Source organism: Microchirus variegatus (genome assembly GCF_963457635.1).
Source record: "Microchirus variegatus genome assembly, chromosome: 23".
In the NCBI taxonomy this organism is placed as follows: domain Eukaryota; kingdom Metazoa; phylum Chordata; class Actinopteri; order Pleuronectiformes; family Soleidae; genus Microchirus; species Microchirus variegatus.
The window spans coordinates 16,997,837-17,014,586 of NC_139824.1; the positions used below are offsets into that span (position 1 = coordinate 16,997,837).

At 39.7% G+C, this 16,750-nt stretch overlaps 1 protein-coding gene across 2 annotated transcripts in view; it reads left to right on the top strand.

Annotated features, from left to right (window-relative positions):
• The first annotated feature begins 1,686 nt into the window (after positions 1 to 1,686).
• The window catches only part of septin9b (septin 9b), a 92,898-nt gene continuing 77,834 nt past the window's right edge, over positions 1,687 to 16,750 (top strand). The window contains exon 1 of one of the 2 annotated variants that reach the window (XM_083909392.1): positions 1,687 to 1,802. In XM_083909392.1, the coding sequence (XP_083765518.1) occupies positions 1,781 to 1,802 (22 nt within the window). In that variant the 5' untranslated portion in view covers positions 1,687 to 1,780. Of the gene's footprint in view, positions 1,803 to 15,122; positions 15,191 to 16,750 lie in introns of those variants that run through there. The other variant, XM_083909391.1, reaches the window with a different exon arrangement.

Below are 16,750 nucleotides of genomic sequence, written 5' to 3' on the forward strand. Positions count from 1 at the left end.
CACAGCTTACACACACACACACACACACACACACACACACACACACACACACACACACACACACACACACACACACACACACACCTATACACACACACGTTCCTCTCTGTGATGTTTTTCCACTGTGGTCCAAAAGCTCGACACAGAAAAAACACGTCATCAGTGACAGTAAATCTAGATTATTTTATTTGTGCTCACAAATATAAGTCACTGTTAGATTGTTCCTCCTTATTATCACAGCTTTACAACACTGTTGTGGTGATTTTATTATATTTTAATCATTAAACATCTTCACTGTCATAAAGTGCATCTGTGTTGGACTTTAATCTTTGACAAACACATTGATCGTAGAATTTTAAGTTAATATGAACACGTGTATTACAGTAAAAGTCTTCTTCATACAAGCGATCAATTCATAGTGCTTTAAAGGCAGGAAATACATTTGAAATTAAAATGCAATCAATTAATAATGAATTATAGAAATTAAAACAATTTAAAACATTAAAAAAATTTAAGATCACGCAAAAACGTAAGCAATTTAGAATTATTAAAATCTTTAAAAATGAAAGTTAAAGTGGTTTAAATTGGTAATATATGAATTTAAGAAATATAGATTAGCAAAATTAGCAAAGAAAATATGCTGACTGCTATAACTGAATTATTTTAGAAACAGTCAAATCTATAGTTTGATTGTACAAAATATACAACAGTGTTTTTTACCAGCTGCTTTAAAAGTAAAATAAATACATAAATGTTTTATAAACACCTTCATTCACACTCAGACACTGTAATATTGCTGTATTTCCTGTTCCATGTTTGACCACAGGAGGGCAGCATTGGGCAGTGATTAGACTGTGTTGTTGTTGTGTAGACTGAAGTGTGTGTGTTTGTGTGTTTCAGTGAAACAGGTGCAGACTTTAAACAGATTTGTCACATTTGACTTTAAATGAGATGTTGAAAATGTTCAAGGGTTTATTTTGATAAAAATTTTAACGTGATGTGTTGTTGTTGTTGTTGTTGTTGTTGTGATACAGCTGTACAATAATATTCCACTTATACCAGAGGTGATTGTACTTAAAATGTACTCAGAGTAAAAGTTACTTAGTTACTTTAATTTTTACTTTATTTTAAGGGCACACACACAAATGAATAGTTTTAATTAAAGGCAAAAATAATAATAATTAAAAAAAATATTTAAGTCCTGATAAAATAAAATGTATTTGTTTATTTATTTATTATTGTTCACATTTTTATGAGAGATTATTAAAAAGAGTTAATAAAAGTCTAAAGTCTTATTTAAAAATTAAGATCAAAATGTTTCAATATTTAATCGAATCATCTCTGACAAAACCAAACTCACTCGTTTCCACCCACGTGACACGCGCTGCCCTGTGATTGGCTGGTCGGACAGGTGCGTTCAGGACAGGTGAACCGCTTCCTGTTAGCGTCTCTGCACCGCACGCGTGGCTCACGCGCTCATACGTGCAGAGACAATCGCATCAGTTTCTCCATGTGTGTGCGCTCGCGCTTCTGCTTCTGTTGTTGTTGTTGTTGTTGTTATTATTATTATTATTATTATGGTCGTGTGTGCGCGCGCGCTCTCTCAACATCCCAGTGGATCACACCACACACGCGCGCGTTATCTGCGTCTGCGCCAGCGAACTGTGCCATTACGCACCGAGAGGACTGAGCTGAGCGACTGAGAGGAAAACACTGAGACTCAAGGACTTTCCGTGATTCTCCTGTGAACTGAAGCTGTTTTCACCGACTGAGAAAGAGCATGAAGAAGACCCCGAACCCAGGTACCCCCCCCCCACACACACACACACACACACAATATTTAACATGATTTAACTTAGAAATCACATTTAAACTAAAAAACATGAGCTACTTTTGGCACAGGATGAATATCTATATATAAGACTTTTTACTCCTTAGATGACTGTGTTTATTCCCCTGTGGATGTTATTGTTGTTATATTTTTATTTTCCAAAATTGTGGGTTTTTTTTGTGTTTTCCAAAATCAAATTTTTTTGTTAGATTTTTTTTAAATTCCTTTTCCCAACTTTTATCATCATCCTGTCCTCCTCAGTGTGACCTCTGTATAGATGCCATCACACTGTGCTCTCATAGCTGTGTGTGTGTGAGATTTATTTTATTTTTGCATATGCTCCTAACAAACATACAAAAAACCAGAGCGAGCAAGAGATCTGTGTTTGAGAGAAAGATATTAAAATACACAAACACAAAAAAAATGGTCAAATGTGCAGGATAATACCATTATATGAGCATGACATCAACAATAAAATGACTAAATGACTAAAGGTCAATGACATATATGTCATGTATTTATAAAGCTCTATTCTAGTCTGGATCACCACTCAAAAGTACAGTTTTCCAATTTATCCATTCACACACATACCATCACAAAAAAAAAAAATCTATATTCTAGATTCAAGACGACACTGAAAATGACACAAATGACTATAATAATAATAATAATCCCAGAGTCACTTTATATCTCAATCCATCTTAATCTAATGTCACTATACCAGTGTGTGACGTATGTGTGAGGAAGAGGACGATGAGAGAGCACATGATCTTATGTTGTCGATAATGTTGTTACTATTGAAAAATGGCACATATTTAACTTTGAGCTTGAAAACAACTTAAATAATAACGACTCGTGCCGTGAAATCTTCACAAACAGCTAAGTTTGGGGAACTACGGTGGCCTGCAGGTAGCAGCAAGAATGTCATTTTTATTTTAACAGCATTTATACTCACCTTTTAAGTCACTCCTCTTGTCCTTATCTCAGGTCTTTGTTTATTTTGAATTGTTGCTCTGTTGAGTTTCTCCAATCTTTTTGTTTCTCAGTCACAGTAAATCCAGATTTCTTTGAGTGCTTTGTGCAATCGACACTTCTGGGAATCTTATCATCTGTGGATCCTCACTGTTGCAGATGATTAAATGAACGTCACTGCTTTAGTATTTTAACTTCAGTCTGGTTTATTCAGATATATTCTCAAAGTGTGTCTCACAGCGGCTCGAGCAGCATCTTGTTGGACTGCAGTATTTCATTGTTTCTTTGCTCTTAACGTCTATAAACGTCTTCACAGAGCATGTTTTGTTGTGTGTGTGTGTGCGTGTGTGTGTGTGTGTGTGTGTGTCAGGCTTCACAGATGTGTTAAGTCCTGCAGATGTGAAACGAGCACAGACCCAGATGAAGGGCAAAATACCAAAAAAGGCATCACAATAGCTCCATAAAAATGACCACAAACACGTTCAAAGTGTTTTCAAACAGTCTTTGTGTTTCATTACATCTACGTCAACTTCTTCTTAGACCACACGACAAATTATGTTTGGAAAGTCCAGAGAGTCTGGATCTGGATCTGGATCTGGATCTGGTCATCCTGTAGATTTTGAATGAACAGAGTGGAGTGAACTCTCTGTTCTTTCTCCTCCTCCTTCTTCTTTCTATCTTCCTACGCTTGACAGAACCCAGTCAGCTGTGCTTTATGTTCTGATGGTCGGGCTCATTGTGGACGTGTCCTGGGCCTGAATGCTCCTGGTGAATGCTCGTCTTTGTGGTCGGACGTTTTGCTGCAGGCTCATCTTTCATCGTCGGTAGCAGATTATATAAAACCTGAGTCAGGCGAGCATCGCTTGATGTTGACCTGTGGTTGGAGCTGGACCTCAGGACAATGACTGGTGCCTGTAAAGCTGCTATTGATGTAGTTTGAAATGGCAATTTGTTTATATTCATGAAAACGATTTACTGTTTTTTAAATGGTAAGAAGTATAGAACAAAAACTGTGCCACACTTACAAGGAAATTACTTCTTAGTATGAAACATGTCAGACCAGAGGGACGAAGACCAGGACTAGTTACTTTGACATAATATATAGTATATTTAAAGGTGCATTATGTAATAAATCATAAAATCCTCCTAATATGTCACAGAGACTCAGGAATAATGTTCATATAACAAACTGAACTCACCAACAACAACAGTACAGACAAAATATTTGCATTAAAAAACAATATTTTGCAGACTGCAAATCATGTTTATGTTTTGAAATCATGTTTTGGCGTCATGTGGCGCCACCTACCACCGTCTACCAATCATTGCAGTCAGTAGAGTATCAGCTGCCAGTTACGTCAATTTCTTTGTTATGTGGAGCAAAGAAATTAAGAAATTATTCACATATATATACATATATATAGATAGATAGATAGCTTGTAAGCTAACTAGCATGATAGATAGATTGATAGCTTGTAAGCTAACTTGCATGATAGATAGATAGATAGATAGATAGATAGATAGATAGATAGATAGATAGATAGATAGATAGATAGATAGATAGATAGATAGCGTGTAAGCTAACTAGCATGATAGATAGATAGTTAGATAGATACCTTGTAAGCTAACTAGCATGATTGATATATAGCTTGTAAGCTAACTAGCATGATAGATAGATAGATAGATAGATAGATAGATAGATAGATAGATAGATAGATAGATAGATACCTTGTAAGCTAACTAGCATGATAGATAGATAGATAGATAGATAGATAGATAGATAGATAGATAGATAGATAGATAGATAGATAGATAGATAGATAGATAGATAGATAGATAGATTGCTTGTAAGCTAACTAGATAGATGGATAGCTTGTAAGCTAACTAGATAGATAGATAGATAGATAGATAGATAGATAGATAGATAGATAGATAGATAGATAGATAGATAGATAGATAGATAGATAGATGTTATGGCATTATCCTGCCACGTGAAAGTCACTTAAAGATAATTCTAAAGAGAATTAGCACCTGAATCTATAGTTTCCACAAAAGGCAAAATAATATTATCGCGAAAAAGGAAGTAGTTAAAGTAGAGTTAAAATAAAAAGCTCCTCTAAATGTCAAATAGGCTGTTTTTTGATGTCCAGGGTATGACACTAAACTGCATCCCTGGGTCACAAAGGTTTAGAACCTTCAAGAACCTGCAACGAACTTGACAAAGACGGTCTCATTGCTTAACTTCTCATTGCTCTAAAACAAATAACTCGTCCATCACGTCCTCCCACTGATCCACAGCTCAGGTCCCACAGAGAACCTGCAGATGAGCCAAGTCAATACAGCTCTTTATTTCCCTAAAACAATGGCTCCTTCAGCGACAGCAGAGCCCGGATTCCCTTCAGCCTGAGTCATGAGTTCTGTTGGCCTCGTACTATGACGACGACTCCCTGCCACCATCGCTTTTGTCTCTGGAGACTTTCATTCTTCATTCTTCGTTGGTCAGCGTCTTGTTTCATTTCATTCACGACGGACGTACTGTAAGAGTCAAGCTGCGATGAGCTCTTCCCCTCGAGTATTAAACTGCTTTTAACGACGTAGATACTGAAGTTTTTCCTCAACAAAAGCTCTGAACTTCTTTCTCCTGGATAAACTTCACCTCTAATCCTTTCCCTCTTCATATTTCATATCAGGCTTTTAGCCAGCAGGGCGTCTGGGCGTCCTGGGGAGTACAGTGCCCTGTACTGAAAATAATAAGTAATTAGACTTCCTACTTTTAGGCAGGACGCCCAAAAGACGCCCTATTTTTTCCTGCTGTTTCCCCCGGTAACCACCGAAATGATGTTGTGATGACACGCGGGTATAGACAGGTGCGTGCTGGCCGCAAAAGATCAGTTTGGAACACCAATAAAACGATTCCAACAAGCACCTATTAAATGCTGGAAAGTCTTTTTGCGCAAAAAAGCGAAACTTGGCTGCAGCGCAGAGCAGATTCTCTCTCTTTGAGCTTTTATTCCCTTAATTACAGACGCTAAAGCGTCTTCCACACAAAGATTGCGACCGCGGAGCGAAAACAATGAAAAGTGCGCTCTTGAGAATCTGTCAACACGGTTTTACTAAGATCTACTCGGATCTCCTGTATTTTATCGCGACTGTACTCGATCCTCGTCATAAAGATCATTATGTAAGTGTCATATATGAAAGTTGGGATAAAACTGCGCATAGAGAAATGCGGAGAGCCCGTTTACAGTGGCGCACAATGTGGGCGATAGAAGAGCAGAGTCAGCAGGGGCGGTGCGCAGAAAAAAAAAGGCCCGCACCAGATGAGGGGCACCCTCTATAATTGCAATGCCTTGACTTTAGTGATGGAAGTACATGCAGTCCCAGTCATAACAACAAAATTAGATTAAAAACAAAGTTACAAAATAATATAATAAGGCATAATAATTAAAGGTGCCATATGTAAGAATGTGGCCAAAAACAGTTACTACATTCAAAAATACCGAGGTCTTTTAGGTTTCGTTTTCTGACGTAACTGGCAACCCGTGGTTGCTCGGCAGCTGAGACTCTACTGACTGCAATGACTGGTAGACGGCGGTAGGTGGCGCCACATGACACCAAAACATGATTTCAAAACATAAACATGATTTGCAGTCTGCAAAAATATATTTTTTAATGCAAATATTTTGTCTGTACTGTTGTTGTTGGTGAGTTCAGTTTGTTATATGAACATTATTCCTGAGTCTCTGTGACATATTAGGAGGATTTTATGATTTATTACATAATGCACCTTTAATTTCTGTTTTTTTGAGTCATGAGTCCTTCCAAAAGCCTCAGAATGCCCCATTTGTACCTCAAATTTTCAAAAGCTACGCATGTCACGCAATTTTGGGGGAGGGGTTCCGGAGGGCAGGGGGAGGGGGGTCAATGGTCACCCTCTAAAACCCTCCTGTTTCATATCTTTCATATTTTTTATCTTTCAGTTTAGCAGCTGTGATTGTGAATAATCTGACCCACACTGCAGCGTCGTGCAGCCACACACCAACTTGTGCAAATAATACGACATCATCTGCCACAGCGTCAGCGTTTCGGGGCTATAAATAGAGACGTACGATGACGTCGCAGCAGCTCCAAACAAAAACCCCCCCTCTGTGTGAGTAACATAAGGCAGGAATCAGGGCCGTGTCACAGCTGCTTATAGTGATGAGCGAGCAGTCAGTCGTGAATGATCCACTCATTAGAGTCACACCTGATGTTCAGAGCACATGCCGTTTGTTTCATGTCAGCTGATTTAACATCATTTTATGTTTTTTATACTGTTTATTTATACTTTTCCTTTGGTTTCATATGTTTTCTTAAAGCCTTTCCCCTTTTTTTTTTTTTTTTTTCTCAGGAAATTGCAAAGTTTTAGCCAAAATGTAACCGAGGCTATTTTCAGATTCAACTCGGAGAAGACGGAGAACAGTGTCCACGCGTTTCTCAGAAATATTTACTCTGCTATAGACGGAACATTAGGAAGTTTAGCTCGGTAAGTGTCACTCATTCTCTCGACTGCAATAAGCAATAAATAAATATAAAACAAAGAGTTGAAATTCATACTTAATCTAAACCTTAAAGTCTTTGGAAACTACAGATTCAGGTGATTATTCTCTCTAGAATTATCTTTAAGTGACGTTCACGTTGTCAAAAGCTTTTTTCATGATTAAAACCAGATTTTTGATTGTTTTAGCTTCTTAAATGTGAATATTTTCTTTGTTTCTTTGCTCCACATGAACAAAGAAATCATTAAAACTGAATCATTTTGGTTTGTGGACAAAAACAAGACAAGATTTCCAGGTTTAAACAAACACTGATCAACGTTTTTTCACATTTTATGACATTTTATGGACCAAATAAGTCATCGTGAAAATAATGGACAGATTAATCGATTATTATTTCATTTTTTTATTTATTTTTATCTGATTTTAAAGCGTATTCTTTGGTGTTACCATTGAAAAAGACAGAAAATCCAGTACACGCTGAGAAATAAAAGTGCTCAGTAGAACCATATAAGGTTCTTCGGCTTGTCCTCGTAGGAGAACCCTTTTTGGCTCCAGGTAGAACGTCTTTATAACCCTTTTGGAGGGTTCCACCAAGAACCCTTTTAAACCCTTTATTCGGGAAAAGGGGTTCTAAAGATTTCTCTGGATCAAAATGGTTCTAAATGGAACCATTAGTGTCACCAAGAACCCTTGAAAAACCCTTTCTTCTTGTAGAAGAACACTTTTGGAACCCTCATTTCTAAGAGTGTAGACTCTTAGAAATAAAAGTGCTAAGTACAACAATATAGGTTCTCCGGCCTGTCCTCATAGGAGAACCCTTTTTGGCTCCAGGTAGAATCTTTTTAAAACCCATTATTCAGGAAAGGGTTTTTAAAGGGTTATCTGGATCAAAATGGTTCTTACTAGAACCATTAGTGTTAAGAACCCTTGAAAAACCCTTTCTTCAGGTTTTTCAGAAGCAAATGGTTCCAGGTAGAACCTCAGCCCTTGCAGAAGAACCCTTTTGGAAGCCTCATTTCTAAGAGTGTAGACTCTTAGAAATAAAAGTGCTAAGTAGAACCATATAAGGTTCTCCGGCCTGTCCTCATAGGAGAACCCTTTTTGGCTCCAGGTGGAGGGTTCCACCAAGAACCCTTTTTGAGGGTTTCAGGTAGAACCTTTTTAAACCCCTTTATTCAGGAAAGGGGTTTCAAAGGGTTCTCTGGATCAAAATGGTTCTTACTTGAACCATTAGTGTTACCAAGAACCCTTTCTTCGGGAAAAGGGGTTTTCAGAAGCAAATGGTTCCAGGTAGAACCTCAGCCCTTGCAGAAGAACCCTTTTTGGAACCCTTATTTCTAAGAGTGCATGTTGGAAATTAGACGACTCTATACTCTGATGCTAACGACTCGTCCGTTGCGTCACGTATATGTTACGTAAACGAGTATTTCACAGCCTCGCGTCGTCGCTGCAGTCGTGTGGAACGTTCTCCTTCTCGCCAGAACTGTTGTGGACGGCTCGTGTGTCAGGAAGTGTGTGTGTGTGTGTGTGTGTGTGTGTGTGTGTGTGTGTGTGTGTGTCTGTGCGCACATGTGTTAGAGTGCAGTGTAAATGTAGACAGTCTGGGTGCGGGCTGTGGCTTCAGACATCAGGAGCTTGGCATGCTGATTACAGAGCTCTGAATCCACAGAGAACCACAGGAACTTTCTCCCTCTCTCTCTCTCTTGCCCCACTTTCTCTTTCCAGCATCAGCTCAGCTTAATCTGTGCAGGGACGGAGGTGAACGCAGTCTCGGGGGCCTCAGGGGCTGATGTGGAACCGGGTTCAAATCGCACAATTAAACACTGCACGTTACAATAGTACGAGGCAAAATGAGGCGTGTTACACACACACACACACACCAAACGCCGCTCACAGACTGTTTGTGTTCCACTTTAACACATCTCATATGGCTTTGTCAAGCCATCATTTCCGGCTCTTCAGTGCCACTTAAATCCCCTCGAAATGACAAAAAAGATACCAGAAGGTTCTGGTTCTGTATCCGTCTACATATTTATCAAACGCTCCAACAGACCGCTGCCGTTTCCCCCCCTTCTGGAACTTTTGAGGATATCCTATTTTTATGCCGTCTGCTGCCAGCTCCCCCTCTCTCTCCTCTCTCTTCTCTCTCACGTCTAATGATGACTTTATGGTTAAGGAGGAAATAGCCGGTAGTTTAACCACCGCAACAGCCGTGCAGGGACACACGGACTCGTAAGACTGCACCAGCAGCACTTTTTCACAGTTTCTCCAACAGTCACGTTGACCCCGACACTGGGATTTAAACTGTCAGAGAAACGGGAAGAACGGGAGTTTGTGTGAGTTATAGCTTTAAAGCAGGGGTTCTCAAAGTTCTGATACCTGAGGGCCAAAAAACAACCTTTAGGAACCCAACATTGGACTGAGGGCCGCCAAAGGGAAAAAAATGAGGAAAAAAAACAGAAAGAAATCCCATTTGTAATAATTTTAATGACCAGATTGCAGTTCTACAGTTTAGCATTAAGTAATATAAGCGTTAATATAATAACGCTTTATAATTTACTGGGTAATTACCCAGTATTTTGGCCATTGTTCTTACCTTCTAATTACAGGTTAATACCAAGTAACACATTTCTGTTACCATATATTTACTGGGTAAATAGCTAGTAATTGGGGGCTGTAGCTACCTGCTTATTACCAGCTTATAACCCAATAATACACTAAAATTCACCATATAGAAACCAGGTAAATACCCGGTATTTTTGTTTACACTTATTGGTCTGTATCCAGTAATGTCCAATAAACATTTAACAAGCTTAGTCGCTCCTGGATTAAAACTATCAACTGTAATTCGTTTCTGCGGGGCCGCCAGAAATGTTTCTGCGGGCCGCCATTGGCCCCCGGGCCGCACTTTGAGAACCAATGCTTTAAAGGGATGAAGGAGGGTTTTTTACTTTCTTTCAACTGGGTTTGACTGGAGTGAATATTGTGTTTTTTTGAGTGTGAAGCAGAACAGAGCATGTATTATCATCATCGTCCCGTCGCTTTTGAGTCCGGCTTTGTTTTGACGACCAAATTTACGAGCTGTGAAACGTCTTTAGAGGTCAAGAGTGTAATTATAGAGGTGGACTTTTATTGTACCGTATATTATTCGCAGCAGACGCTCCGGGGACGACGGTGTTGTGACAGAGATCACTGAGATTTTTAACGTTAAAGGTGCATTATGTGATAAATCATAAAATCCTCCTAATATGTCACAGAGACTCAGGAATAATGTTCATATAACAAACTGAACTCACCAACAACAACAGTACAGACAAAATATTTGCATTAAAAAATTATTTTTTCGCAGACTGCAAATCATGTTTATGTTTTGAAATCATGTTTCGGCGTCATGTGGCGCCACCTACCGCCGTCTACCAATCATTGCAGTCAGTAGAGTCTCAGCTGCCGAGTAACCACGGTTGCCAGTTACGCCAGTTTTAATCATTTCTTTATGTGGTGCAAAGAAATGAAGAACATATTCACATATAGATAGATAGATAGATAGCTTGTAAGCTAACTAGCATGATAGATAGATTGATAGCTTGTAAGCTAACTAGCATGATAGATAGATAGATAGATAGATAGATAGATAGATAGATAGATAGATAGATAGATAGATAGATAGATAGATAGCTTGTAAGCTAACAAGCATGATAGATAGATAGATAGATAGATAGATAGATAGATAGATAGATAGATAGATAGATAGATAGATAGATAGATAGATAGTTTGTAGCCACCTACCGCCGTCTACCAATCATTGCAGTCAGTAGAGTCTCAGCTACCGAGCAACCACGGGTTGCCAGTTACGTCAGAAAAACCAAACCTTTAAGACCTCGGTGTTTTGAATTTGAATGTAGTAACTGATTTTGGCCACATTCTTACATATGGCGCCTTTAAAGAAGAACTTTAATACGAGTGTTTTAAAATTCATATTCTATACAAAAACTGACAAAAACAATTTTGGAAAGTAACACCTGTTTTTGTGGGTCAACAGTCACAATAGAGTTATTTTTTTTTCACTTTACAGATACTTTAAATAACTTAAAACACATTTCACAGAGATATTAAGTACCATAAAAACACAATATATTCAAGGTAGCTCCTGGTACCAGCACTGATTTAAACAGGAATACACAACCTTATAGTACTTCATATGATGTGATGTGATTCTTGGCAACAGGAAGTGTGTGATTGGACTGATGCTGATTCAGAATGTGTCAAAGGAAGAGGAAAAAATATGGAGCGTGATTAAACAGGAAAACATCCCTCGCTTTATTCAGTTATTAAGATGCATGTGATTTATTCTCAGAGTCTATAAATAACACAACAAGCGGCTTCATCTTGTTATTTACACATGTGCTGCAATAAAAAAGCCTATTAAAGTAGAATAACAAATAACATATTTTTCTATTTTTATAGACATATATAACACAGTTCCAGCTCCTCCTCCTCTCCTTCCCCTCCATTGACCTCTTTCACTCCACCTCCTCTCCTGTTTTTATCTTTATATTGTCCTCTCTCGCTCTCCGTACATCGTCGCCCTGCAGCCGTTCCCTCCAGCGTTGCGTAACTAAATTTAGCGTTTGAGTTTGAGTTTGAGTCACGCGTGTGGCCATAGGTCACGCTCTGAAATCATGGCTTATATAAATGTTCAACTCCCCCCGCAAGGCTCAGTGTGTGATACATTTAGATTTAATTCTGCTCGTGTGTGTGTGTGTGTATGTGTGTGTGTGTGTGTGTGTGTGTGTGCGTGTGTGTGTCATATCTGTCTCGCACAAGTGAACAATTGCCTCGTGAACATCTGCCTCATACTGAGGACCAGTGAGGGGTTTTTAAACCAAAGAAGTGAGGTCATTTTTACATTTTTGAAATCACTTCCTTAGGTTGGAACATGCTATACTCTGTTTTTAACAGAGTTCCTCAATTTGGTACAAAAACCGTTTTTTTTTTACAGCTTTGGTGTTTCGCACACGTTTTGCTCCGGGGCTCCACCTGCAGACATTTTATGGTACTGCACCCAGTGGTTCTTTATAGATGTCCTTCATGAAGTAGATATTTGTAATTGTGTTGATTTATAAAGTGGAACAATTGCCTCGTGGACATCTGTCTCATACTGAGGACCAGTGAGGGGTATTTAACCAATACAGTGAGGTCATTTTTACAAAGTGAGGACATTTTGGTCGGTCCTCACTTTGTCTTCATTGAAATCACTTCCTGAGGTCGTAAACATGCTATACTTTATGTTTTTAACACAGCTCCTCAATTTGGTACAAAACCCCGTTTTCCAGCCGTGGTGTTTCGCACACGTTTTGCTCTGGGGCTCCACCTGCAGACATTTTATGGTACTGCACCCAGTAGGTCTTTATAGATGTCATTTATGAAGTAGATATTTGTAATTGTGTTGATTTATTAAGTGGAACAATTGCCTCTTAAACATCTGCCTCATACTGAGGACCAGTGAGGGGTTTTTAACCAACGAAGTGAGGTCATTTTTACGAAGTGAGGACATTTTGCCCGGTCCTCACTTTGTCTTCATTGAAATCACTTCCTGAGGTTGTAAACATGCTATACTATATGTTTTTAACACAGCTCCTCAATTTGGTACAAAAACCCGTTTTCCAGCCGTGGTGTTTCGCACACGTTTTGCTCTGGGGCTCCACCTACAGACATTTTATGGTACTGCAACCATTAGTTCTTTTTGGATGTCATTCATGAAGTAGATATTTGTAATTGTGTTGATTTATGAAGTGTGTGTGTGTGTTCTTGTACTTGCAGCATACTGAGGACCAGTAAGGGTTTTTTAACCAACGAAGTGAGGTCATTTTTACAAAGTGAGGACATTTTGGTCCGGTCCTCACTTTGTTTTCATTCAAATCACTTCCTGAGGTTGTAAACATGCTATACTATATGTTTTTTAACACAGCTCCTCAATTTGGTACAAAAATCTGTTTTTTTTTTTACAGCCCCGGTGTTTCACACACGTTTTGCTCCAGGGCTCCACCTGCAGACATTTTATGGTACTGCACCCAGTTTTTCTTTATAGATGTCCTTCATGAAGTAGATATTTGTAATTGTGTTGATTTATAAAGTGGAACAATTGCCTCGTGGACATCTGTCTCATACTGAGGACCAGTGAGGGGTATTTAACCAATACAGTGAGGTCATTTTTACAAAGTGAGGACATTTTGCCCGGTCCTCACTTTGTCTTCATTTAAATCACTTCCTCAGGTTGTAAACATGCTATACTATATGTTTTTAACACAGCTCCTCAATTTGGTACAAAAACCCGTTTTCCAGCCGTGGTGTTTGCACACGTTTTGCTCTGGGGCTCCACCTGCAGACATTTTATGGTACTGCACCCAGTTTTTCTTTATAGATGTCATTCATGAAGTAGATATTTGTAATTGTGTTGATTTATTAAGTGGAACAATTGCCTCTTGAACATCTGCCTCATACTGAGGACCAGTGAGGGGTTTTTAACCAATACAGTGAGGTCATTTTTACAAAGTGAGGACATTTTGCCCGGTCCTCACTTTGTTTTCATTCAAATCGCTTCCTGAGGTTGTAAACATGCTATACTATACTGTATACTATGTTACTGTTTTTAACACAGCTCCTCAATTTGGTACAAAACCCCGTTTTCCAGCCGTGGTGTTTCGCAAACGTTTTGCTCTGGGGCTCCACCTGCAGACATTCTATGGTACTGCACCCAGTAGTTCTTTATAGATGTCATTCATGAAGTAGATATTTGTAATTGTGTTGATTTATAAAGTGGAAATGTTGGTCCTCAGTGTGCAGCAAGTACACAAATGTGTTGTTGTTTGTATGTGGCAAATGGACTCGGGTCCCTCCCGCAGGATTCCGAACTCCCAACTTTCTCGTGGACGTTTCGAGATGTTATTACTGTTTCCTGGTTGGCTTCAGGAAGGAAACCAGAAGAAGACCCGCGTCTCTAATTTCGTCTTTTTTCCTCTTGCTCAAGCTGTGATGGTTGTTATGTGTAAATCTGGAAGAAAGTGGAAGAGGAAGTGGAGCTGCGTCTTCTCCTTTTGCACAAAAACACACAACAACTCTCTCTGTGTGTGTGTGTGTGTGTGTGTGTGTGTGTGTTGTAATGTCTTGTGTTGTCTCACTGGGACTAAGTGGCTCTTGAACCTGTCAGATTACAAGTCCAGGGTCAGAGTCAGTGATGATGATGATGATGCATTGTTTACAGGACTGGGACGAGAGATCCTGTAACTCAGGCCGTGTCAGTTTGGGACTGAAGTTTTCTTGATACGATGACGATTGTGTTGCACAGTTGTGAGTTTATTTTCACATAAAGACCTTTGGTCAAACGGGGTCAGGCTCTGGTTTGACCAAAGACAGAGATTCTGGCGAGAAAAATGAAACACAGAGAGCTTTACTCTCGTGAGAATGGAAGCAATTACTAAAGAAGAAAATGAATAAATTGCACGTTGTTTATGTCTGGAATAAAAATCGTATACGAGCGCAAAGAAAACAGAGACCGACTCCATGTGCTGCTCATGTGGCTGCAGACGTCTGCTTCCCTCACTTGTTATCCTGACAGACTGAAGACATTAAAAGTTGGGAGGAAGTTAAGAGCAAAGGGAGGGAGGGAGGGTTGAAAGAGGGGGAACCGGGGTGACTCAGTCAGGAGGAAAAGGGGAAGTCTTCGTGAAGAGAAAAAAGGGAGGGAAGGAAAGAGAAGAGAGAGGAGAGAGAGAGAGAGAGAAGGAAAAGGAGAGGTTACACGTGGTTATTTGAGGTAACTGTTGAGTTATGGAGCGAGACAGGATAGCCGGTAAGTTTGTGGCTTTTTAAGATATTAACCCTAGAGATGGAGTTTCTTCTTCTTCTTCTTCTTCTTCTTCTTCTTTCTTTTCTCTGTTAGACTTAGACTTTAGGGGAAGTTGCAGAAGTGGCAGCAGTTGTCGTCGTCTCAAAGACGCACTCCGGTTGTGTTTTCTGTGACTCGTTTATTCCCCTCGTTCTGACTGAATGAACGTGTCGCTCGGTGTTTTGGGGCCGAGCGGCGGCAGCAGCAGCAGCAGCAGCAGCAGCAGCAGCAGCAGCAGCAGCAGCAGCAACACTCATGTGATGTGCTGTCAAAGACGAATGATGCACAATCTTCCTTTGCCTCGCGTCTCGAGTGCTGAGCACCTTCGCCTTCAATACGAGTTTAATTCCGCGTCATCTCTTGAGCGTAATTGGAGCCGCAGTCCAGCTGTCAGATTAAGCCTGACTGACACATACATGGGTTTATTTTAAGTGACGGAGGGCGGGAGAGTGAGAGCTCAGCTCGTGTGTCTGCTTTAATACGATTTGGTATTTCAGCAGACGGCAGCCTCTTATAACGAGGAACGTTGAGGTCGAATCGTGCTGCGTGTGTGTGGCGTCAGAATCGCTAACTGAGGAGGTTTTCACCGCGTTTTGTTCAGTGTTAAACGTAGACTCGGAAAACAAATAAACACTCAGATTAAGACGCTGATCCAGCGTCGACTAAAAGGCTCGACATCGAGATGAGCGACACTCAAATGAGTGAGTGAGGCGTAGCTCTCTTTACTGCCACTCGGTGGCAGTGTTGCAGTGTCATTTTTCCTCCTCCACCATTTTCCCAAAAGATCTGTTAGAATTATGATTATTCCAAATTGTGCCTGATTCATATTTGACATATTTTTTTGGTAAATGAAGACTCTGAACTGAGGGTGAGGACTGTGTTTGTTTTTCCCCGCTCGTATGAGGAAGTCCTGCAATGTTGGGCAGAGCTACTTCCTGGTTTTCTAATCTGTGCTGTGTGGTTCTGTTTTCACCTGTTGTCATGACGACAATGGCTGCCTTTAACCCTGCACACTTTGTTTGGATACTGATAGGAGCTGAGGCTGTGGTCGCTGACACAGACGACCTTCTCACGATCACTTCTCCACTTAGAAATGTCCTTATTTTTGAAGGAAAAGCACTTTTTTTTTCAATGAATTTAACATTAAATGAATCAGAAATACACTCTATACATTGTTAATGTGGTAAAAACGTCTGGTTTTTAATGGAATATGTACATAGGTGTATAGAGGCCCATTTCCAGTGTTCTAATGGTACATTGTGTTTGCTAATGTCGTTATAAGACTATTGGATGATTAGAAAACCCTTGTGCAAAACTGTGTTGCTTTGTCATCAGATCAGAGGAAATTAATGTGACGCAGAAAACAATAATAGACAGGATGTTGCAGCAGCAGCTCAGTCTCTCTTTGAGGTGTTGGTGGTATCACGGTCGCATCTAAACAAAAAATGTCACCTTTTAAAACTTTAAAAAAGTTTGACCTATGCGTTAAAACAACACGCTGTCCCACGCTGTGCAGAAACGTTA